General features: G+C 39.0%; 1 protein-coding gene across 1 annotated transcript in view; it reads right to left on the bottom strand.

Annotated features, from left to right (window-relative positions):
* Nucleotides 1–814: 814 nt before the first annotated feature.
* The window catches only part of ACOT12 (acyl-CoA thioesterase 12), a 48,116-nt gene continuing 23,385 nt past the window's right edge, over nt 815–25,545 (bottom strand). Inside the window, exons 6-15 of the mRNA XM_079144077.1 lie at nt 18,805–18,961; nt 17,168–17,287; nt 16,239–16,389; nt 15,557–15,612; nt 15,215–15,278; nt 14,068–14,151; nt 7,834–7,967; nt 5,761–5,889; nt 4,115–4,241; nt 815–3,854 (exon numbers count right to left, since the gene is read on the bottom strand). Coding sequence (XP_079000203.1) covers nt 3,705–3,854; nt 4,115–4,241; nt 5,761–5,889; nt 7,834–7,967; nt 14,068–14,151; nt 15,215–15,278; nt 15,557–15,612; nt 16,239–16,389; nt 17,168–17,287; nt 18,805–18,961 — 1,172 coding nt within the window. The 3' untranslated portion in view covers nt 815–3,704. The remainder of the gene's footprint in view (nt 3,855–4,114; nt 4,242–5,760; nt 5,890–7,833; nt 7,968–14,067; nt 14,152–15,214; nt 15,279–15,556; nt 15,613–16,238; nt 16,390–17,167; nt 17,288–18,804; nt 18,962–25,545) is intronic.

Below are 25,545 nucleotides of genomic sequence, written 5' to 3'. Positions count from 1 at the left end.
TTTTTCAGAATCAGGAAGCAGATAAGTCTTGCAGTCTGTCACTTTAAGCAAGAATGTGCAAGACCACTCAGGGCCCATGGTGAGCTGCCTGTCACAATAGTACATTACTTTCAACTGGGAGGGAAAATCATGAACCAACTTAATAGTTCTCATTTTAACAACCTATCCTAAGCCACAAAACTTTCTCCTTTACATACACTTTTACAACATTTGTTTTCAGATTTACCCCTGTAACAATGCTGTTACAATGCTGTTAAAATTTCTGGGTTATTTCTGAAATAAATGATGAGAACTATGAACAAAACCTTAGGCTACTATATAAAAAGTATTCTGGTTTATTTCAGTCTTTATTAAAATTATTCATCATTTCTTACAATTTCTTTTTCTAGATGTTTTCTATAACAAAAGTGATAGAAAAAGTAGATGCAGATAGCAACTCAGTTACATAAAAACCAGGAAGAATTAACAGGAACGAGCTCTTCTCTTAATCAAAAAGCTTTCAGTCCTGCTAGAAGTACTTGGAAACCCGCACCATAAAAAAAGGCATGAAATCTTGAGTGTTATTTAGAGGTGCTTTAACATGCCTAAGGAAAAAATAAGCATAACTTCATTTCTCTGCTCCCTCTGTCCTCATTCTCCAGAGGGCAGAACGTTGATGAACCAGCTTAGCATTACCCTTGGAGCAATCACATTTGCTTAAGTCCTGGGCACCAAAGAGAATAAGCAGAGGTGAGGTCTCTAATTCCACATTATCTCTCACTCTTATTTCAGTCTCATCAGCTTCTCTGTTTTTCCCAGAATGTGCCAGAGAACTTTGGCAGGACGCATGCTGTGCTGGGAGATCGTCATGGCCCATTCCCTCTCCATCTTCAAGTTTTTGCTCAAACATTCCTTGATTAAGATTTCCTGACCACTCCATGTAAAATATCAGATACCACTTCCAACTCCTCCCACAACTCATCTTCATTAATGGCTTTACTTTTTTCCACATAACACACCTTCTGGTATCCCACATGATTTAATTGTTTTATTTCTATGATCAGTATATTCCTGTTCCTCCCTAAACCTATGGTGCCTAAAAGTGTCTAACACGAAGTAAATTCTTGCTAATATTTATTGAATGCGTGAAAGAGTGATAAGACATATTCTCATAAAACAAGAAAATGCAAACCTAAGGGCTACAGAAGTAAAACCGGAATGCCTAACTGTGGCGTTATTTCAGACAACAGATTTTATATTTTTGATGTGCCCCAAGTAGAGCCTGATGCATTGCTATCTTTTACTCAACCATGCCCTTTTAAAAGGAAAATGAGCACTTTAATTTAAGCTATGCTGAATGATCCAAGAAAGAGCCAGGTGGAGGAACACTTTCTACAGAGGCATGAAAGTGAAATCTTTGAGGAAGTTTAGAGGGAATTGTATGATATGAGGACAGGTGAAAATGGAAAAGAACAGGACCTACCTTCTCTGTAAGACTGCAGCAAACTGAAGGAACCAACAAACACTATCTAAAGTATCCTCTGTAATGATAGAAGTGTTCCCTATACGTACTGTCCAGTAGGGCAGTCACTAACCACGTGTGACCAGTAGTACTTGAAATGATGCTAGTGTGGCCAAGGAGCAGATTTTAAAAATCTATTTAATTTTAATTAATATTAATTTAAAGAGTACATGTGACTAATGGCTACTATACTGGAGAAAAGCCTGTAGGTATAGAATATGTCAACGTTACACAGCCCCCGCCCACACTATATGCAATTTTGCTTTCCATTTGTTTCAGTTACCCTCGGTCAAAGACTATCTAAAAATATTAAATGGAAAATTCCAGAAATACACTTCATGAGTTTTAAATCACATGCTATTCTGAGTAGTATAATGAAATCTCACAAAGTCCTGCGCTGTCCTGCCAGGGACATGCATCTGTGTCCAACATATCCATGATGTTTTCCCTACCTGTCCTTTAATCAATAGCTCTGTTATGAAACTGAAGTGCGTGTTGACCTTCAAGTAAGAAAGTCAATAGTAGCTTAATGCTACATCACAATGTCCACGTCATCTCACCTCAGTTCATCTTATCATGTAGACATTCCATCATATCACAGTATCACAATAGTTCAGTTCATTTTGAAAGAGAGAGAGAAAAACCACATTCATTTAACTTTTATTATAATAAATTGTTAAATTGTTCTATTTGATCATTAATTATTGTTGCTAACCTCCTTTTGTGTCTAATTTGTAAACTAAGCTTTTTATCATAGGCACATGTATATAGGAACACACATAGGACAGTGTTCAGCATTATCAGTGGGTTCAGGCATCCACTGGGGTCTTAGACTGTATCTCCCAGGGGTAAGGTGAGACTACTGTAAATCCTTATGTCTCAGCATGAAGCAGATGAAGTTACTTTACTCCTTCAACCTCATAATATTTCTATTCTGTTCAGGAAAAAGTTTTTAAAAATAAAAACTCAAAGATTGAGGGTAGGCAGACAGCATTTATAAGTGTCTTAATCGTAGAAGTCTGAAATTTTAGCATACAAAATTTTAATGTAAGGTAACTCCTTTACTACTATTTTTATACCTTTTTAAAAATACATAAATAGTGTCAATTTTTTTTACTTCCAAAGGTAATGAATACTCATCTATATATCTGCTTTTCATATTATATATAAATGCTAACTCATAAAATTGCAGCACTGTCCAAAATTCACATGTGCAAAATTTTTCACACATCTAAAAATCTCTTGACAAATGAAAATACTTTAAATGTAGAAATAAGTTAAACTACTTATGACCAGCTATAGGCTGTGTGTGTGTATAGGTGGGAGCAGCTGGGAAGCCTTGGCAAACCAGCAGCAGGGTGAGTCTACCTGTTAAGTGCTCTGAACACTATTTCAGAACTCCTTTAACTTACAAAAGTTGTCTGTTAAAGGAAGCTGACTGGACACATTCTGCTTTGTCTTAGGAGTTAAGACGAATCATAGAGTGGAATAACGAATGTTGCAGTCTAGGGGATAAAGTGCTAAAGTAATGGTTATGAAAGAAGGGCTCGGTTAATACTCCCTTTCTCTGTGATATCACATCTTGCAGGTACTTTGTGTGTGTATATATAGCAATAGATACTAAATTGGCCAGCCACCTTGAATATATGTAAAATGACACTAGTAAAGTAGTTTCTATTACTAAAATTGATTGGGTCCCATTACGTTTTAATGCCTTCGTAATTTAAAACTCTAAAACATGTAATACATCTTGTCAGATGCTCCTGACGTGCAGATACCTGCTGCACATGGGATGCTGCCACACATTAATCAACCTACAGCAAATCAACATTTCGTGTTTTATAAAATTTCAAACTCATTGTGTCTCTGTAACCTAAAAATATTTATGATGGTTTTAACTCTATTTGTACCATTTTACACAACATGTGACATTGCATCCAGGCAATTTGCCAGTATCTGTGCACCTGGAAGAGGCAGAGCCACGGATCATCTCAAACAGAGTTTTAAAACTCTTTTAATGCTAATCCAAATCAGTACGATTAAACTTGAGATGCATTTTGGTTTTTAACCTCTTCTTAACTGCCTTTTGTTTAGGCTGATATTAAATCATTCTGTGGTCCCAAAGTTTGCCAAGTGTCAGGGCTAAGGTTCTTGAAATTAAGCGTACAAAATTAAACTGCAAGTAACTGTGAAAATTGATCACTTAAAGTATGCTGATATGTCCATCATCAGTAGCATTCTCTATGAATTGAATACAAGAGGCTGCTGCTTCTTCAATGGATTTTGACCAGCCACCAAGATTTCCAGCAAAGTATGGAAGGATGCTAGCTGACATCTGGTTAAGGTAAGATACCTGTTTCAAAAAGAAAAAAACGATATTTTAAATTTTTATTGACTTGGAGTGTTTTCAAGCAAGGACCTGAATCTTGGTTGGTGGAGGGAAGCTATGATCCTGAACTTCTGGGGCCTTTCTGGAATGGATCTGAAAGGATGGCTTTAGGAATTCCTTAGTGTAGACACAGGAGTACAGTTAATTAAGAAATCTGGAGAAATGGAAAGATTCTTCCACATCTGTAGCAACTAATTAATTTGCAGATGCTTCATCAGACTTACAGTGCATGAAGTACTGTCAATAGCCTGGATAAGAAATCCAGCACATATGACTTCGCTTCTGATGTACTGTGGAGACGGTGGGACTGATGGCAAGATGATTGATTTGGCTGCTACCATGTAGGTATTGCTGAAAGTTAAGAACACACATTCCAGGTTTTTGTGAGAAACAAAAAATAGTCATTAGGAAATAAACTATGATAATTCAATTTATTTGTTGATTGTTTCTTTGCAGTGCTGGGGATCAATCCCAGGGCCTGGTGTATACTAGGCAAGCACTCTACTACTGAGCTTCACCCCCAGCCCACAATGCAATTTGTTTATCCATGCAGATGTGAAGTTCTGAATACCCATCTCTTCTGGATAAGTGGCTTGCATCAAAACACCTTCTCTACGGCTACATTCAAGTGTAGGGAACAGGAATAAGGGTCACCGATGCTTTCTGCTTAAGAATTATACATACTTTGCAAAACTTCCCAAAGCTGAAGTCAACCTCTAAATTAAAGTTTTATTATACCCTAAAGGTTGTAATTTCAGTTTCCACTCCTTTTACATTAAAAAAGAAAACAATACCCATTGTTTTAAAGAACCTCAAATAACAGAGAACCCTATAGACTAGAAAATAAGAAAGTCCCTTCTTTCCACTCTACCTGCAATCCTATTCCCTACCCAAAAGAACTCTTCTTAACATTTCTTTTGTGTAGCTCTCTAGTCTTTGTTGTACAAAAATGAATAATATCAACATCTTTAGAAGAAAATGTACACATGTAGATTCTTACATACACATGATAATTCTACAATTATGGTCTACAATTTGATTTTTCACCTAACAAAAAATCTTCAGAGATATTTCTGTATTAGTGTCTCTATAGGTACTTCATTCTTTTTTGGTATGAGAGATTGAACTCAGGGGCACTTGACCACTGAGTCACATCCCCAGTCCTATTTTATATTTTATTTAGAGACAGGGTCTCACTGAGCTGCTTAGCACCTTGCTTTTGCTGAGGCTGGTTTTGAACTCATGATCCTCCTGCTTCAGCCTCCCAAGCCACTGGGATTATAGGTGTGTGCCACCACACCTGGCTACTTCATTCTTGTTAGTGATGGCACCCTGCTCTGTAGGATGAAATTCCATTATTCATAAGAGAGAACTTCAGTGTATTTATCATTTTTGACATAATATATGATACTCTAGTGATCGATGTGTGGGAATATTTGGGACACTGCCCCTGAGACACCTCACTCTGGGGAGTCTAATCCTTAACCCCTGCTGATGGCTGGTTGTGTTGGTTGTCTATCTAGCACAGTTGAGCCTCTGTGAATCCTAAATAAACTTTTGGAATTTTATTTGCCTTCACTGCCATTTTTACTAAAAATGGAATGTTTTAAAAGGTTTACTAAAAATCAGGTTTACACCTCTATAGAGCAACAGGAAAGAGAACTGCTTGAGAATCCTTGTATGCTGCTTTATAGCTGGCACTTAATAGGTGGTTGTTTGTTTTTAAAACGACAGCTAAAGATTCATCCAGGAAAAGTTCAAATGAATACCATCCAAGACCAGAAATGCCTACATTGGCTTCCCTGTTTTCATATCAACTCTCCATTTCTAGGCTACACTATTGCTAGCATATTGAACTGTGGATACTCACCCATCTTTGAGAGGTTTTCTTCGTGATACAAGTACTGTGAAGTCTTTGGGTTTGTCACCATTGACCTCAGAACAGATGATGTAATATATCTGGTCATTCTCATTCACCCTGTCTATGACTTCACAGGACCTATGTAAACAAAACAGTGGAAAATGGGCACACTTTCCTATCTGCCAGAACGAAGCATTCACTTTCCTTATTTTCATGCATAGTCTCATTGTTGATATCCATATTCACTCTTCAGCTCACCAGACCATCCCCCCAGAACCAGCATTGTTGCTCAAAGGCTGTTTTTGGAATGAGCTGTTTGGTCAAAAGGAATAATTCTGCATATGGTATATTGGAAACAGCACTAAGCTTCTTTGACTTTTTTAATTTTTTTGGTACTGGGGATTGAACTCAGTGGTACTCTGAGCCACATCCCCATCTCACTGAGTTGCTTAGTACCTCACTTTTGCTGAGGCTGGCTTTGAACACATGATCCTCCTACCTCAGCCTCCCGAGCTGCTGGGATTACAGATGTGTGCCACCATGCCTGGCAAGTTTCTTTGACTTTTGAGTCTCAGATTGCCACTTACTAGCCATGTTACATTAGGCAATTCATTTTGTTATTTCATTTGTGAGGTGTAGATAATAATACCTATGGGGTTATTATGAGGATTAAATAAAAACACAACCCAGTGCCTGAATCACCAGTGGGTGTACAAGAGAAGTTGAGTTAGAATTAATTCATTCATTCCTTCATTCATTCAAGTTCAATCTGAATGGGATGTCAAGTGACATAGAGAATTGTGGGAGAAATATTTTAAAAGAATTAATGCCAAACTCCATAAGAACTTTGTGCACCTAGAGAATTTACAAATATTGATGCAAGAAAATTAAAAATGTTTCCTCTTCTCTCAGAACAGTTTATTGGTAACTACTCAAATCTAACACAAGACTCCAGAGATGTTTCATCTTAGTGGTATTAAATTGTCTATTACATACTATTAATCACAGTGAGTTTTAGATATTTTAAAGATGTAACTCTACCTTGTCAAGATTTGGCAATAAATAGTAACATTTACTATAAGTGGAGGCCTAGCTGACCAGCCCTTGCCTTTCAGCAAGGCATCTGTGACCCTGCAGGATGCTACAGCTGAGAGGCCTGAACTGAGTGCAGCTGACGACATGCACAGCTCTGAACAGTTGTCTCTCAGTATCTGTAGGAGATTGGTATCAAGATCCCTGTGGATAGCAGTGTGGATGCTCAGGTCTTTCATATAAAATCTGCATATGACTTATGTACATCCTCCTACATAGTTTAAATCCTCTTTAGATTACTGATACAATGAAAATGCTCTATAGAGTTATATGTATTGTTTAGGGAAGACATATTTCTGATCCAAGGTTAGTTGAATATTCAGATGTGGAATCCATGAATATGGAGGGTTGACAATATTCCAGGAAAGGAGAGATCATGGAAGAGGTTGAATTAGGGATAAGGAAACAGGAATTAAGAGTAAGAGAAGTAGGTCGGTGGGCACGGGCCATGATGGATAGGGGAGTAGGAAGGAGTGCCTTTCTGTCAGGACTCCCAGCTTACTCAGACAGCTTCCTGCCAGAGAGCATTGCTTCACAGAAAAAGAAGGAACTTCCTGTGAAAATTCGAGAGTGGGAAGGGCATTGGGTAATTACTTTCTCAAGAGCATTGAGGATGTCTGTTAAAGTAGAAGACTGTGGACTTGGGAGCCTGGGCAGAGGTGGATTCCAATACAGGTCCTGTCCATTTGCTGTGTATGCAATCTCTATAGGTCTCAGAAACAAGAATACTATCAACCTTGGTGCTATGGGTAGTGTTACAGTAGATGTGGGTAAAGCTTCTCAACTCAATGTAAATGACCAATTAGTGAGCATTCTCATTTTTGTTTCGCATCTCTCAATATCACCTGACATAGTATTCTGTGCACAGTAAGATTTAATAATTACTCTTAATTAACAAAACATTGGGTCCTGGAGATGGACTACAATGTGGAAGTCATCTTTCATATGATGTCAGGGTTGATTAAGAAAAAAAATTAAATTTGTTCTTACATGTAATGGGGGTCCCACAGAGGTCGCTTTGTAAAGTCCGACAAGAGACAATAAGCCAAGTTTGCTGGGCTTTTCACATGCTTTTCAACCCAAACAGCTAAAACATCTTGCTCTTCCAGAGTATATATTTTTATCTAAAAGATATTAACAAGAAAAATTAAATTACCAGAGAAAAATTAATGTTTTTTCTTTTAAAAACCATATGAATAGATGTACATATTCATATCATAGATGGATTACATGAGCTAAAAGGCATATTGTAACCTGAATAAAAATGAAGCCATAACATAACAATTTCATCATGAGTACTTGGGTATTTACAAGTCTGACAAGGATGCTGGTTCTGTGACTTAAGGGTGGGTTTTTTACTGTGCAAGAGATTTTTTTTCTTGAAAAACGAAGAACATAAGCCTTTCTCTCCTGATCTCCTGATGATGTTTGCCTGCCTCTACCCAGGGACAACAGAAAATATCACTATGCTGCTAGTCAGGCCAGTGCTTCATGTCCCTCAGTGCTATGGCTTAGGACACTTTCCCAGGATATCAGCATATACTCCAGTGGGCTAAGGGGACCCTGGACACAAGCCAACCACCTCCAGAACCAACTCGAGCTCTCAGTAGAACCCCTGAAGCACCCTATTTACTCAGCACAAAGCATTCTTTGATTTTTGTATCATCAGGACTCATCCTTCTGCGAGGCCAGTTCCTGGGTTTCTAATGTATATTATTCCTTAGATAAGAGGAGGCCCATCTTGGGGGAGCCATTTGACATATATTTAAACATTAGTGCATCCCTTGTTAAGAAGAGGGAGTTTTCCCTCTACTGTGCTTTTGACAATAATCAAGATGTGAGTTCTGCTAAGAGCACATTTCTTTTCTGCTCATTTTCTCCATCTCTTTCAGGGTACTTTGAAGTTAGTGTTGAAATTTGCCATGCTGTCATTCCCATGGCAACAAACTGTGAGAAGACAAACAAATAGGAGGTTAGGACTTCACTGCAGGAATCAGGCAGATGGAAAAATCATTTATTTATTTATTTAAATATATGTATAGTAATTATTTTAATATGTGTGTATTTAAACATAAAATACACATACATACACAGATGTAATTAATAAGCAAATAAAAAAATGAGAAATTAATTAAAAGCAGCATTGATACAAACAAGAGATTATTTCTGCAAAGTATCTCTTTGATGCCAAGTATGACTTTAAATCCCGTCTGCAAAGGCAGATGTGGCCTAGACTGTGAGTAGATGTCAGACACAAAGGAAAGCGTGGATGGAGCTCCAGCAGGTTGCTGAGACTCCCCCTACTTAGCCTGAGAATGCCTCCCTGTGCCCACAGCACAAGGGGAGAGAAAGATCACTTAAATCCAGGGGGAAGCCACTTTCTCAAAACATGGTGGGCAGGTGGCTCTAGGCCAGACCACTGGGGCTCTGAAAAATCTCAGAAGAACTGAGGCTATGTGGCCTGGAAAAATTCTAGATCCTTGGTCATATTCTGGCCTTGGGGCAGCCAGGTTCCTTGGTGAAGCCAGAGTGGAGTGGGATGTGATATTGGGCTGAGCCCTTGTTAGGAGCAGAACAGTGTTCTCTCCTCCTCAATTCAAATGTTGTAGTCCTAACCTCTTGGACCTCAGAATGTGACCTTACATGGAAATTGGGTCATTGCAGATATAATTAGTTAAGATGAGGTCACACCACAGAAGGGTGGGCCCCTAATCTGACATCTTATAGAAAGGAGAAATTGGACATAGACTCACACACAAGGAGAACAACACCTGAAGATGAAGATAGATTCATTCGAGGATGCATTTACAAGCCAAGGAACCCAAGCACTGGCACACTGCCAGAAGCTAGGTGCCAGGCATGACCCCAGTTCTCCCTCTTTCCCTCTAAAGCAGCCAACCCTGCCAATGTTTTGCTCTCTGACTCCCAACTTTCAGAACCAAGAGGCACTGACCCGGTGTGTGGCATCCTGAGATGGCAGTCCTAGGAAGCTAAAGCAGCACTTTTCCAGGGAGCTGCTCCTCAGGCTGCAGACACATAGTGCTGCTTCCTATCCCGGAGCCAAAGTCAACATCAAGCTCTGTCGCGACCATTAAATTCTGCCTCTACAGAGCTCCCTCAGCGTACTGAATGCCAGGAGGTGAGCATGTGAGATTGTATTCCTTCCTCCAGAAGGTGAGGACCACACAGTCGTCCATGTCCCACTACCCAAATCAGGGACCTGGCCGCAGAGTGGACAAGAAACAGTGACTGACCTTGGTTAAGAAAAAGACAGCTTTTGTTTCATGAAAAAATTCTCCAAAGACAATTCTCCAAGAAAATGACTTCCCTTTTATGCTCAGGAGAACAGAGGTTAAATTCCATTTGTAACAACTCAAACATTTCCTTTATCAAATGGTGGTTAGAGAACTGATTCTGTGAAATGAAGCTTAAAGTAAGTAGGCTCAAGAGTTGCTAATGTGAGCTTACTAATATTTTTATTAGTGGTATTATTTATTCATTCTAAGAAGATTCCATTTGAATTTGGGTTTGAAGGTCACATAAATGGTACAAAAGGAAATAACAAAAATTTTTGAATTTTTGTACTGTTTGTTGACAAACTATTATTGAGATTGCATTATGGGAAATAAGGCAAAATTGGCTTTTATAAAAGTCTAAGAGGATTTCAAATTTTCCTTAGAGGTACCTCGGATAACAACAGGGCTAAGGGGGTGGGGGCAGGGGTGGGCAGGTGGAGCTGTGGTCCCCACCCCACCCTCAACTTTGATAAGAAGAACTCCCTTCTGGTCTGTTTCCTCTTCTGGGGTTCTGTCCTGGGAAGAGGTTTTCAGTGGTTCATACTATTCCAATGATCACATGATTTCCCCAGCACATTCTCAGCTACTCCTTCATGAAAAGATACTCTAATCAGGCCAGTCTCCCTCTTGGGGTAATTCACATCAGAAGGACTCAGCTCAAAAAATTCTTCCTAGAAAGCCTTCTCCACCCTCCTGCACCTTACTCCTGACACCATCTTTCAAGAGATAAGAATTACCCCCTTTTTGGTCTTTCACCCTAAGTAGGTCTTACTTTACTTTGAATCTCCTTGGAGTAAACTTTTTAGCTTAAACACTACAGTTTCTCACTTGTTTATAAACTACCTTATAATTATTCTTCAGCAGTTTTATGTACAGGTGTGACGTTCCCAAAATACACGTTTTGCTTCTTATATTACTACTATAACTAATTCATCATTGTACATAGAAAATGAAACATGAGTTAAATTTCATTTCAAATACCATACTTTTACTAACTGTATCAAAAACAAGTATCAGTTTAAAATCTAAAATAAATATGATTTCTAACAGATTATTGTAAGAATTATTCAACTAAATAAACTTAAGAATCATTCAACTAAAAGGTGACAGAAATAAGGGAGCTGCATTTTTTTTATAACTTTATTTTATTGATTTATTTTTTATGTGGTGTTGAGAACTGAACCCAGTGCCTCACATGTGCTAGGCAAGTGCTCTACCACTGAGCCACAACCCCAGCCTGAGAATTCACTTTAAAATTAAAAATACCTAAGTTGTAAACAGTGGGAGAGAAGAAAAGGATAACTCAGAAAGAAAAAAATTTACCAGATTTTTCAAATCAGAATTTTGTTATAAATATAATCTTTAAAAGGAGGGATTCAGACTTAAAAGTGATAACACAAGAATGATCCTTTAATTATACAATATCTTCTGATACATATTTATATAAAGAGTCAATTCTTGATGGCACTTCTACAACACTGGCAAGTTATTAATTGGGTTTGTTTCTGATCACAACTTCCAAAAGAGCTGAAGTTTAACTACATTATAAAACTCACTAAATATGTTTTTTGTTTCATTCCAGACATGAATTTGTACTTTCCATTGCTGCTCATGAATACTCAGATGCTATAACTGAGAATTAGAAGTTGTTTTCGTTAAAAGCACTGACTCTTCATTTGGGCCTACAGATGCCCAATGGGTAACTAAAAGCAGGATCAAGCTTGGCATCCCTGCCTTCTTTAAGGAGTGTTCATCTAAAAAATTGTAATATAAGGTTTGTTTGCCCTAAATTTATCTATTCTGTCATGTCCTCCTTTAAGACTGAGGACATCCAGATAAGAGTAACTAAGGCATTTTTAAGATCTTCGGGGACAATCAACTACCAGCTTCTATAACATCCTGTTCCGGACCCTGAAGCGGTATATAGAAGTCTCTAGTCTTTGCCCAACACGTTCCAGGAATGGCAGCCATGATGAGACCACCCCTTCCCCCCAATCCCAGCAGCAGCAATCATGTCAAGGAAATCAAATGACCCCTTCCAGTCTCATAGATGACGGAATACATACGCATCCCGAGCAGCAAATGGAGACCACCCCCTAAAGTGACAAGGACTTCTCCAGAGCCACCTCACAGAACCAGAAACGAGACAACGATCAACCAGAACCAAGTTCCACCAGGACCACTTAATTAAGCACACCTCTCACCCGCTTCCCCAATTCTTCCTTTATTTAAACCTAGAGTTCATGTCAGTAACCTGAAGACCGGGCTGAGACGCCGGATCTCATTTTGTCCTCCCAATATGGCTCTAGATTAAGTTCCTTTCCTGCTTTTCGCCACTGTTTTTTTTTTTTCCATTCTGTTTTTGGGGCAAGTGGCCAGACTTACTAGTTGAGACTCACAGACCTCTGGCTTAGGACTCCTATAACAGTGCCAGCAATTATGTAAGAAACAAATTTCATATCAGTAAAAGAAAATAAAGTACTGAAGCATCTTTTATGAGAGATAAAAAGAAACAAATACTTTAGCTGTATTAAACCTGTGTTTCTGCATCACTGAACAATGCAAAGAAAATTGAAAACCTAACTGGATCCAAAGGGAGTAAGGAAGCCCCTGAAAGGATTTAATAGTGAGGATAAAAATATGACAAAAGCAAATCACCAAAAATAAAACACACAGAGGAAGTCAGAGTTGGAAAGAATCAATGAAGTATTTACTTAGATTTCAGAATGAGGTAATTATGCAATCCATCAACCAAACTGGAACATTATAATTATGATGGGACAACAGGTATCAACCAGGACTATCCCAAGAAAGTCAAGACATCTGGTTATTCCATTTCCTTGGGTACTGCTCTACTGATGATGAAGAACAGTACATAGTGAGTCGTGAGCACAGCCAGAGAGCCCACATTACTGAGCACCCACTGGGTGCTGGACCTTCCTAATGTCTGGGAATGTACTTGGGAGCATTTTAAATGGTCCCCAGAGACCTTAGAGTCTAGTTAGTGTAAGCATCAGTTCCTGAGAGCCTAACAGTGCTCTGAAATTAACTAACATTAAAATCCAAATGATATATGTTTATTTAAATTTGGTGACATGAAAAGTACTATAGAAATTGCTAGGAGAGATACAAAAGAAATCAAGACAAGTCTTCTTTCTTAAGAAATTTATAATCTAGTGAGGGACGATGTAAAAAGCTAAATTGCTATGTAAGGCTTAAATATCAGTTCACGGTGGCTATAGAAGAAATGTTACCAGATAGTGCAGAATTAACTGACAAATTAAATAAATCATGATAAAAGCAGCTGCCAGAGGGAAAGTTCATTAAGATGGGAGTGGCTTCACAGAGAAGCATCTGTCCTGGCTTTTGAAGACCAGGTTGGATTGGGGTAGATGGAGACGTAAAGAGAGAAGGAGAGGTAGGATACAAGAATCTAAACTCAGCCAAATGTGGTGGCACATGCCTATAATCCCAGTGGCTTGGGAGGCTAAGGCAGGAGGATCCAAGGTCAAAGCCAGCCTCAGCAACCTATCAAAGCTTTAAGTAACCTAGCAAGACCCTGACTCAAAATAAAAATAAATAAATAAATAAATAAATAAATAATTTTAAGTAAAGTTAAAAAAAAAAAACAGTAATAAAAGGGCTGGGGATGTGGCTCACTGGTAAATCATCTCTGGATTCAGTTCCTGGTTCCAAAAACAGACAAACAAAAAAGCCTAAGCTCAGAGTCAGGAATATGTGGGGCATATTTCCAGGACCAAATCAACTAGCATGTAGAGACAGGACTGAAGTGATGCTTCCCTCTTAGAAAAAGTTTCCCCAAAATATATATATATTTTTTTTATCTTCTTCAAAGCAGCAAGAGGAGCAGCAGACCCACCTCCATCACGCTAACTTTGTGAAGGGCAGGTGCCTATGTGTCACCTACCTTTTCTGAAGCACTGATAACCTCCCAGCTCCTTTTAGCCGCCAGCTTTCTGAGCGCCTCCACATTGCCATTACTCAACGATGCCTAAAATACAAATATTTTAAAAGCAGTATGTTCAATGCATAGACATGAGAGCAAATATTTTCTGGTTAGAAAATGGGCACTGTAGGATTATACATAATTTTACTAGAAATTGCAACATTTTTCTCCATATGGGTCTAAACCATTTTATATTCACAGTGACAATATATGAGAAGGTTTCTCCACAGAGTCAAACAGAACCTCATCAAGTTATTCAATTTTTGCCAGACCAACAGACACTAAATATTTCAGGTTAGTTTTATTTAGATTTCTCTTATGAAGTTGAATACCTCATGCATTTGAAATCCATTCACATATATTTTGTGAATGATCTGTTCATCATGTGTTTTGCCTATTTTTCTGCTGGATTTTATTATTACTCATTTTTAGATAGAGAAGGTGATTAATCCTTTGCCATATAAGTAGAAATATTTTCTTCCAGTTTCTCACTTGTTCTTTGAATTTGCTTATGGTTATTTTTGTCAAACAATAATAAACATTTTGTGTAGTTGGGAAAAGAAAAGAAAGAAAATGGGTCCTGTTAGAGAATGCATATGTTAAGCTGAAATGATACTGCTGATAAATAAACTCGGGTTTCCCCTTTACATTTTATATTCAAAAGCATTCAAATGTACTTTGTTGTTTTATAAAAATGCAAGGCTGGTGGGGAGTGTAGCTCACACTTGCCTACCATGTGTGAGGCACTGGTTTCATCCATAGGTCACAAAGAAGCTCATATCCATATGAATTTTTAAATGTAAGCTTGTGGGCATGTCATTCAGCACAATCATGGTAAGAAACCAGATCACAATAGACTATGCTATTTGAACACAGCTGGTGGTGGACAGGCATCCTGAGTTTGTAGTTTGGGAACCATACACAGAAGTTGAACCAAGACGGTGAACAAACGGGTGGTAACAGTTACTGGTACCTTGGTTTTGTTTAATTTTGAAATGATGGGTTGATATAATTCACCTTTTCATCTAACCTGTGTAGGTACAACCCGACTCAGTTAAACAAGATTTTTGTTTTTGTAATGTTGAGGTCCAAATCATAAAAATGTCACCTGCTTGCTTTCATCCCACTGTATGCAGAGTGGAACTTCTTCTTTGTGAGAAATAACATATTTCCTGGAAAAAAAATTAAAACGTTAAATAACAACTTTCTTCCCTGCATTTAGCGCACAATAGTAACTATGAGCTGAAATTGGCAGTTTTAAAAAGTTGCTTTTACTGACAGAACCAGGAAGAGTCTTTTCCACAAGTCAGTAGCCAGTTTTCACAGTCAGAAACATTAGTCCTTTTCTTTTTCCATTATGTAGGAACAGAGACCCAGAGAAGGACACTTTGTAATATAATCTGTCAGTGAGAGAAGGGTCCTTGGAATCCTTACACCTTATGTCTCTTACCTGCCAAGGCGTATTCTCTTGCGTGCAATGGCTCCCCTATAGCGTCTAAAATCATCCTTTAATTAAAAAAAGACAGTAAAATAAATTTCTAATAGTTTACTGCTACTATCTTCAACTATCTTTCTCCTAAGTCCATTGGAATGGAGTGGGAGGCAGCGTGCCTGTCCTCACAAAGACCTGGTGACTGTGTTGAATCCCAAAGGGCAGTTATACCCATACAAGTGTGCCTTCTACAGTTGTTTTCATTCTTTTTTAAAAGTGGAGATTATTTTGATTTCTGTTACCAGAATTATACATAAATCTCACCATAGGGTTTTTAGAAAAGGCAAGTGTCGGTAATAAGGCACTTCCTGGGTGAGGACCAAACACACTTCCAATGGAGGTGGCCCAGCACCGAAGACTGGATGGGAAGAAGTGAGAGGAGATTCAGAAGAGGGAGGTGCAGAAGGTCACGTACTACTCCAGTGTGCACCTGAGTACAGGCTCCAGGGCCTGAATCATTTCAACAAATCAGAAGAGTGATGTAGGGAGAGGATGAAAAAGCCCATTTTGTTAGGAAAAGAAGAAGGAAAACCAAAGGGGAAAAGCCAAGCCATCAAGGTTGCTGCTGGTGGGAGGAAATTCCGAGTAGGACTCTGGCCCCGCAGTTCTGATTGTCGAAGCTCACGTGGTAATAACTGACCTGTGAAATGGGTTCAATTCTGGGGAAGGTGATGAGTTCTTCCTTATCATCAACAGCATTATAAATGAGAAAAGCACTGTTGATGTGGCGGCCTCGGCCCTCGGACCATTCCCGACAGTTGAAGGCCTCCACTCGCACTCCAACTTCCACGCTGCAAGGGCGACGCAGGGGGTGGGCAAGACAACCAGGGCTCCATGGCCTCCCCTGCCCGCCACCACGGCCTCCTCCTCCCACCAACAGGAGGATGAGGCCCTAGTTTCGCTTGTTGTCAGCAAATGTGTACAACCTTAAAATCCTTTTTCAGTTCATTGGACTGGTTTGCAGAAGCCCCTGAGAGCATTTCCACTTTCCCACCTTCAAGAGGGTAAAGGCCACTCTGGGTTTTACATGTAAATACATTTTATGAACATATTTCATAATGGAGTGAGGGGAGGTTAAAGAACCAAACACTGAAATTGGACAGGAAACATATCTATTCTCTTTTTTATATTTAAAAAGAAAAAAAAAAAAAAACACTAAATAAAATCTTTTCATTATGTATCAGGAATAACAAAAATAACTGGGAAGTAGTCTGGATTCATGATGGTAAATAACAGGTTCATTGTGAGCTACTTGCCCAAAAGATCACTAACACTTTGGAGGCCAAAAGGAAGAATTAATAGTTCTACTAGGAAGGCAGGTACAAGTCAGACCATCCTGGGCCATCTGCCACATGTGACCACCCTTATGAGACAAAACACCCAGCCCATCACAGTTTACTGTGTAAGGAGGTCCCGAGCAGAACACAGGCTTAAAATGGGAATGAATTTTGAAGATGGAAATTTTAAAAAATTAGAAGCAACTTGGTTAAAGTAGTCCCTCCATTCACCTCCAGATTGAAATAAAAACAAGAATATATGTATGAATTTGTGCATCACAGTACTCTTTACCAGGTCTGAAATGTATTGTTGACAATGGCATTGAAGACAAGACGGTCTCCAACTGTCGATGGTCCCCGGAACTTAAACATGTCCACAGACTTCAGAAAGGGATGCCCCTTACACAGGCGGCTGAGGAAACAAAGGGAAGGAGAGAGACGACAACAATTACTGTCCAAAATATTTTTGTGAACTGTTGATTCATTGAATGGATGCAGTAGATAGCACCCCAGCCTGTTTTCTAAATAAACAACTTGTCGCTGGATGTGTGTGTTGCAAATAGTTCTGTACGTGACCTACAAATATTTGGTCAATTCCAACTTCAACATGTCCACAAGCAATGGGGAATTTACCAAGATGTTGGTGATTCACTCCTATCTTGCTCCCTGTGGAAGTACTGCTGAAAAGCAAACCAGTGCCTTTTGTCCTAATTTGAGGGTTATATTTATCCTGAAAGCTTGTGACTACGACCCAGGAAGGTGTGACTGGAAGGTTGGAGTGGGCAGAGGAGTGGGCAACTGCCTGATGGTGCCCTTCACACCCATTCCTTAGCTTGGCTCAACTGAATAATCCACAGATCAAAAGGCAAATTTATTTTCCTCACAAACCTGGATGGGTGCACAAAGCCTGAAAGGCTACAAGAGACACATTTTACAATGTTTGGGTGCATGGAATTTAGAAATAGCTATAAAGAGCATTTAATTTCAGAAGCTACTTCCATAATTTTCTCCTTTTAGATTTTTCTCATTTTAGATTCCTACTGTTGTTATTCAGTTACTCTAAAGAATTATGCTAACATTAAGTGAACAGCTTCCACCATTGTTAATTATGTGGTAAGTTTTTACAATAGAACATGTTCAAGTTCAAATCCTTTTTGTCTTTAAGAATGACAATCTAACTTAAAAAACAAGCTCTCTTATTTGTGCATAATTTATAGAAAGGATAACTACAGGTTTCTAATTATAGTCATAACTACAGACACATTAATAATAAAATTCTTTTAATTTAAAGGAAATAAAACCTTAATTTTCAGTGATTATGAAAATTGTCAGAAGGGCAGATCCTGTTCGTAGGCATTTCCAGAGTATAGAGTGTTCCTTAAACGACTCAATTACCTACATAGTCCCAGTAAGAATAAAATAACCTTTTCAGAAATTGAGGAAAGTTTTATAGTATTCTTCCAAGTACTCCCCTCTTTGTCTTTTTATTTTTTCAGTTAGTTCTTTGACCATAATGATTTTAACCAGCACTTTTAAAGGTCAGACCTAACTGTGACTTGCTTTTAAAAAGGTTTATGACTTGACTCTTTTTTAGTGTAAAGGCTGTCTTCCATTTCCATCTGCTTTGTCATAAACATCGTCACCGTCAGTAGCACTGTCACAAGATCAACATTTATAATTCAGAATAAAGTATCCAAACTATGGGTTCAGTTTTATTTCTGAGCTAAGAACTTATATATTCACATTCACATGGAAGGACAGATTATTCCTAAGGTAAGCTAGTAAGTGATGAATGATTTCCTCATATTGATAAAAGGCAGCATTCTCTCTCCTTGACTCCTTGACTAGTCCAATAACTAGAGCTCAGATGCTTTCTAATTGTCTCCCCTCTGGTCCCCAAATCACACACCAAAAGTCAAAACCAAGAACCTTGCAGAAATAGTTGCCACCGTTTCCATCCAAGCCATAATCTGGCCACCAAATGTGTTCCCGTGGTGGTTTGCGTGGGGTGGGAGCACAAGTTCAATGCTCTGAACAGCAGTGCCCCTTGTGGCCACGATTCCTTCCTCTTCATCACAAGTAGGATCTGAAAGGGGTCAAACAGCATAGATGGTGGAGTCAGCCAGGGCACCTGGGCTACGACTTTTCCTTACCAGCAGCAAACTCAGCTCTGGAACTGTCAGAAGAATTAAATTGTTATTAAAAACTTAAAACTGAGGAAGCAAACCAGCTCTTCGGAGTGATTTCTACATAAAGGGTGGCATATTCAGTGAGTAGCAGGGTCAGGATATCAGCTTAGAAAGGGCCTTTCCCAACCTATCCAACCAATTCACCTGAATCTTGATTAAAGGAATACTTTCATTTAAATCCCAGTTGTTTGGAGGTGGTGGAAAGGTAAGAAGGACATAAAGTTTGGGGGTGATAGATATGTCATTATCCTGATTGTGGTGATAGGGTATACGCATGTCAGAACTTCTCAAGTTAAATGCTTTAAATAAGGGTCATTTAAGTATGTCAATTATACCTTAATAAAGTCATTAAAAATAAAGCAATTCAAGCTACGAAGGGTCACAGACACTGAGAATCTGGCGCACTGTAAACTTCAGAGTGGGGATGCGGCCTCCTGTGCAAACTGTCTTGTGATGAACGCAGTCATAGCAGAAAAGACACAATCTGCTGTACTTCTCTTGTGTCCTTCTGCTTCTTTTGAATCATATCAGCTTCATTTACAGACAAATTGGTTTTTACTCTCAACAATGGAGAAATCATTTACTCCAGATGCAAAGCAGTAAAATGTATTCAAATATGCTTCCTGCATCACCCAGTGAATCACCAGTTAGGCTTAAACCTCACGCACTATTGTTAGGAAGGTGGGAGGGAGATTCACAAAACCTGGGGACCACCCTGGTTGGACCGTCAGAGGTAGGCTGAGCTGGCAGTGGGAGGGCACAGATGTAGCTGATGTTGGTAACAGGGAGGAGCAGTCCCACCTAGGTGCCCAAGAAGGGTAGTACAGAGACCTTTAACTCCACCTCCTAATGGAATTGTTATGTACCTAATTGACAGTCTTTTATGTTTTCCCCATTTGTTCCATTGTTTATTTCAGTTTCCTTCTTAAAACTTGCTAGTAGTTACTATTGTTCTAGCATGAATTGGCAAACCCTCCCCATACTCTCTGAGCCCTTTAACCTGCTCTGGCTATGCCTCTGTCTCTAGTCACAGCTGGAATGATGGCCACCAACTGTCACCATCACGTTCTCCCTTGCTTGCTCCCTCCTACTGCTCCAAACCTTCAACCACACTGGCCGTTTTTTTTTTTTTTTTTTTTTTTCAGTTGCCTCATAAAACAAACAAACAAAAAACAACCAGACAATTATCTTCAACTTCAGAGCATATGACTGCTCTGAAACAGTCCCCCTGGTCACCACCACCACCTGCCACCGCTTCACTGCTATTCTGTCTTGGCTCATCTCAGTGATCACTTTCTCAATGACTCTTTCCTTGACCACCACATCTAAGTCCCACCATTATGAACCTCATCTCTCTCTCTCTCTCTCTCTCTCTCTCTCTCTCTCTCCCCCCCTCCTCTTTCTCTCTTAGCTATAGCTTTATATTCATTTGTGTGATTTTCTGTTATCTGACACACTAGATCCTAAGCTCTGCAGAGCAAAAACTATGAAATTTTTTAGTCTCATATAATTATGCAACATGAGTGCTCAATATTTGTTAAAGGAATGGATGAATGAACTTGACTTTGCTGATTCACTTCACATTCATGATCCTTACTCTCAACAAAATATTTTTAGGACATGCAATGGTTGTACTGCCTCGCACTTCTGACCACTATTTATGAGAGTTCCCACTGCTTCCTGTTTGGCTTAAACAGTATTATCAGACACCCATTCTCTCCAATTTAGTGGATATGAAATGTTGGCTATAATTTTCATTTCTCTGATTCCTAGTGAGGTCCAACATCTTTTCATATCCAACCTTCTTATATGTCTGCAGGCTTCAAGTGGTCAAGTTTGATGCTTGTACTTTGAATGTTTGCAAAGTAGTGAGTCATAATTCTGCTTGGACAATTTTATGTTCCCTCCACATTTGTAGGTCTGGAACTCTGACCTGAACTGAGGTCATTCTAGTTCTTGTTTTCATGGTGCATATCCAGAAAGGATCAGGAAGGTTTGATTCCTTACTGAAAATCTGTAATTAAAATGTTTCCAATGTTAATTTTTCCCCCAATATGCCTAGTCTCCAAACAATGGCCCAGTAGTACAAAAGTTTTTCCCCCAAAGTCCTGCATTTATGAAACCTAATATTTCACATATTTATATTCTTCCTTCTGAAAGAACAGGATCTGAATTCAACTTTATCGCTATTATCATAACATGCTTTTCCATTATATACCACCTTGAAGAATATGCACACTTCTATATCTGATGGCACAACTAATATAGAGCAATAGTTTTCTAAAAATATAGTTCAGTGACAGAGATGATCTGGCTACCTTCTTTTAGAACATATTGTTTAATCTAAGACAGCTATCAGATCCAAGGGGCAGCAAGCAAACACCAGCTCTCTACTGAAGTTTTAAGAGTCAGGGTTCAGTGCTTACGTTCTTCAGGAGAAATTGCCCATTCAGTTCCATGTCATCGGTGGTATGGAAGTTAGAAAAATTTCCCAAAAGAGCAAATAAATAGAGTTAGGTTAACAGTTGTTTTGTCCAAAAAAATGTAAAATAATCTATTTTAGGCTAGATTAAGTGAAACCAATGATAAAAGCAGCATTTTAAAAAATCTATAATCTAAATTAAGCCAGACATATAGATCTGCTTCAGCCAACCTCCTAACAAACTGAAACTAAAGTCGATTTCAATCATTTTATCCCTACATTGAATGCCTATAGTACTTGCCTGTTATAAATTAATTTAAAATGTCTCTAGTGCTTAAAGTACTGTTGACAAATTGCTGCAATTTTGTTTATTGATATAACTTGTACAATGACAGAAGGAGTCAATGCAGTTACCTGAGTTTACCTGGTAAGTGGGATGAAGTCACCAGACCTAGCAACCTGTCCCAACAGACTAACCCTTACAGAGAGGTCAGAGCCTCACAGAGTACCATAAATTCTTCCCAAAGAATTTTCAGGTGTTCAAATAACAGGTTTGATAGGAATTATCTTTTTCTTGTAACCAACCTCTTTCTCAATAATGATTTTTATCATCATCTTGATCAGCCTGGAACCATGACAAGTTTTCATAATCTGAAAAACAATTCCCTTTGAACTTGAGAGGCCCCTCTAGCTCCAGGCTGTTTCTTTCATCCTTCTCAGTCAAGTTTCTCAAAGTACAGTCTTTAACTGTCCTCACCAGTTACTTCTGTGAGTGGAAACCTCTTAAATAGCAATATTAACCGGCACTTTCTGCATATTCAGTATTGTTTGGAACAATCTACCTATATTATTTCAGCTTGACACAAATCTATCATATAAGTATGTTTATTGTTTCCATTTACTATTCTTGTTTTGTTTGGTTACTTTTAGCTTCACCTAGGTGAGCTAAGAAGAACAAAGTGAGAGGTCTTGGTGATAGACAGCAAGTACCGGGATAAGAAAAGAGCAACTATGTACTAGCCGGTAAACCTGACTGCCAGAGGAAGTAGATGAGGCTCTGAGTACCCGGTTTCTAGCCATTCAGCCTTAGGATTGACAGAGCCAATCTCTGGTGTGGGTGGCTTAGGGGTGCACAGCCACAGGAACCGGGGAGGAACAGGCTCCACCTATGTTGGCTTGAGTGCAAGAACAAGATCTAGAGAGAACTGCATTCCTGTGAAATGCCAGTGCTGCTGTGCGACATTCCTGTTGATTTGAATGACACTGACAATGTCTCAGTTTCCCTCAAAAGCAGAGACTCCGAAATAGCCAAGCTGCACTAAGAGCTGTAATAGTCATGGAATCCTCACCGTCCACACCTGCTGCAAATGGGCTGTCAGGGGCTGGGATGCTGGTAGCTCTTCTTATGTTATCCACCACCTCCAAGTGAAAATACTTTTTTAAAAAACCTCATATTATCTCTACAATGAAAACTACAAAACATTGAAGAAAGAAATTGAGGAAGACCTTAGAAGATGGAAAGATCTCCCATGTTCTTGGATAGGAAGAATTAATATTGTCAAAATGGCCATACTACCAAAAGTGCTATACAGATTCAATGCAATTCCAATTAAAATCCCAGTGATGTACCTTACAGAAATAGAGCAAGCAATCATGAAATTCATCTGAAAGAATAAGAAACCCAGAATAGCTAAAGCAATCCTTAGCAGGAAGAATGAAACAGGGGCATTGCAATACCAGAACTTCAACTATACTACAAAGCAATAGTAACAAAAACAGCATGGTATTGGCACCAAAATAGACAGGTAGATCAATGGTACAGAATAGAGAACACAGAGACAAACCCAAATAAATACAATTTTCTAATACTAGACAAAGGTGCCAGAAATATACAATGGAGAAAAGATAACCTCTTCAACAAATGGTGCTGGGAAAACTGGAAATCCATATGCAACAGAATGAAACTAAACCCCTATCTCTCACCCTGCACAAAAATCAACTCAAAATGGAACAATGATCTTGAAATCAGACCAGAGACCCTGCATCTTATAGAAGAAAAAGTACGTCCAAATCTTCAACATGTCAGCTTAAGATCAGACTTCCTTAACAGGACTCCCATAGCAGGAGTAAATAAACAGGAGTAAATAACAGGAAATAAAAGCAAGAATCAATAACTGGGAGAGATTCAAACTAAAAAGCTTTCTCTCAGCAAAGGAAACTATAGCAATGCGAAGAGAGAGCCTACAGAGTGGGAGATCCTTGCCACTCATACTTCAGATAGAGCACTAATTTCCAGAATATATAAAGAACTCAAAAAACTCTACACCAAGAATACAAATAACCAATCAACAAATGGGCTAAGGAAATGAACAAACACTTCACAGAAGAAGAACTACAAGCATATGAAAAAATGTTCACCATCTTTAGTAATAAGAGAAATGCAAATCAAAACTACCCTAAGATTCCATTTCACCCCAATTAGAATGGCGATTATCAAGAACACAAGCAACAATAGGTGTTGGCGAGGATGTGGGGGAAAAGGTACACTCATACATTGCTGGTAGGGCTGCAAATTAGTGCAGCCACTCTGGAAAGCAGTGTGGAGATTCCTTAGAAAACTTGGAATGGACCCACCATTTGACCCAGCTATCCCACCCCTCGGCCTATACCCAAAGGACTTAAAATCAGCATACTACAGAGATACAGCCACATCAATGTTCATAGCTGCTCAATTCACAATAGCCAGACTGTGGAACCAACCTAGATGTCCTTCAATTGATGAATGGATAAAGAAACTGTGGTATATATATATATATATATATATACAATGGAATATTACTTAGCTATAAAGAATAATAAAATTATGGCATTTGCAGGCAAATGGATGAAATTGGAGAATATCATGCTAAGTGAAATAAGCCAATCTCAAAAATCCAAAAGCCAAATGATCTCACTGATAAGTGGATGATGACACATAATGGGGGGTGGGAGGGGGGCAAGAACAGAGGAAGGAGGGACTATATAGAGGGAAAAAGAGGGGTGGGGGGAAGGAAAAAAATAACAGAATAAATCGAACATCATTACCCTATGTGAATGTATGATTACACAAATGGTATGCTGTTAACTCCATGTACAAACAGAAACAACATGTATCCCATTTGTTTACAATAAAAATAAATTTAAAAAAAACCCTAATATTAAGAGTTTGCTTTGCCATGTGAATATGACATAGAAGTTATGGTGAGCTGTTCCCCCTCTGTATATTCCTCTAATTGATACAGGATCACCCAAATGTTTCCCTTCCCACACTGCACTAACCCAGAGTCACCCATGATTCCCCTATTCCCAACGCTGGCCAGTATTTATTACTCACTTCCTGGAACACAGTTGACCACTCCTTTCTTTTCCTAACTGTTCTTTGGACTTGTGACATTGCTTTCTCCTGTTTTCCTCCTATGCTCTGACTAGATACCTGTGTCCTACAGGTTCCATTGTTGGCCCACCCCCTGCCTATGTGAGCTCTATGTGATGACTGCTTGTACTGTCCTTGTCTTTATTTGAACTACCATCTGTAAAGCTGTTGTCTCTTGAGCTGCCTCTCTCCAACCCTGGCTTCTTTTTGGATGTTCATGAAAAGGTCAAACTCCATATATCTGAAACTGAGCTTGTCATCCACTTCACCAAAACCACCTCTCTCCTGCCCCTTGTGTTCATTAACTCAGGTCATGGAGCCACCATTAATCAGCTGCTTAAATCAGAAACCTGAGTTACCCCGCGTCCCTTCTTCTTTCTTGCCCATCTTCCCACATTCAATCAGACCCTACTCTGTTGATTACTGAGGGTATGTGTTTTAACTCCTTCTCTCTTCTCTCTTCTCAAGACCTGGCTCAGGAACTCCTCCTCTCTTGCCAGCAATTATGGTTTAAAAAACCATAATTGCTGGCAAGAGAGGGTCACTGGGGGCATGCTTTTGGGGTATGTATTTTGTACTTGGTGAGTGGCATCTCTCTCTTTGCTTCCTGGTATGACGTCTTTAGCTGCTTCCCTCTACCATGCTCT

This window comes from Sciurus vulgaris (assembly GCF_902686455.1).
Source record: "Sciurus vulgaris genome assembly, chromosome: 6".
NCBI lineage: Eukaryota > Metazoa > Chordata > Mammalia > Rodentia > Sciuridae > Sciurus > Sciurus vulgaris.
This window is presented reverse-complemented; position numbering and strand designations above follow the sequence as displayed.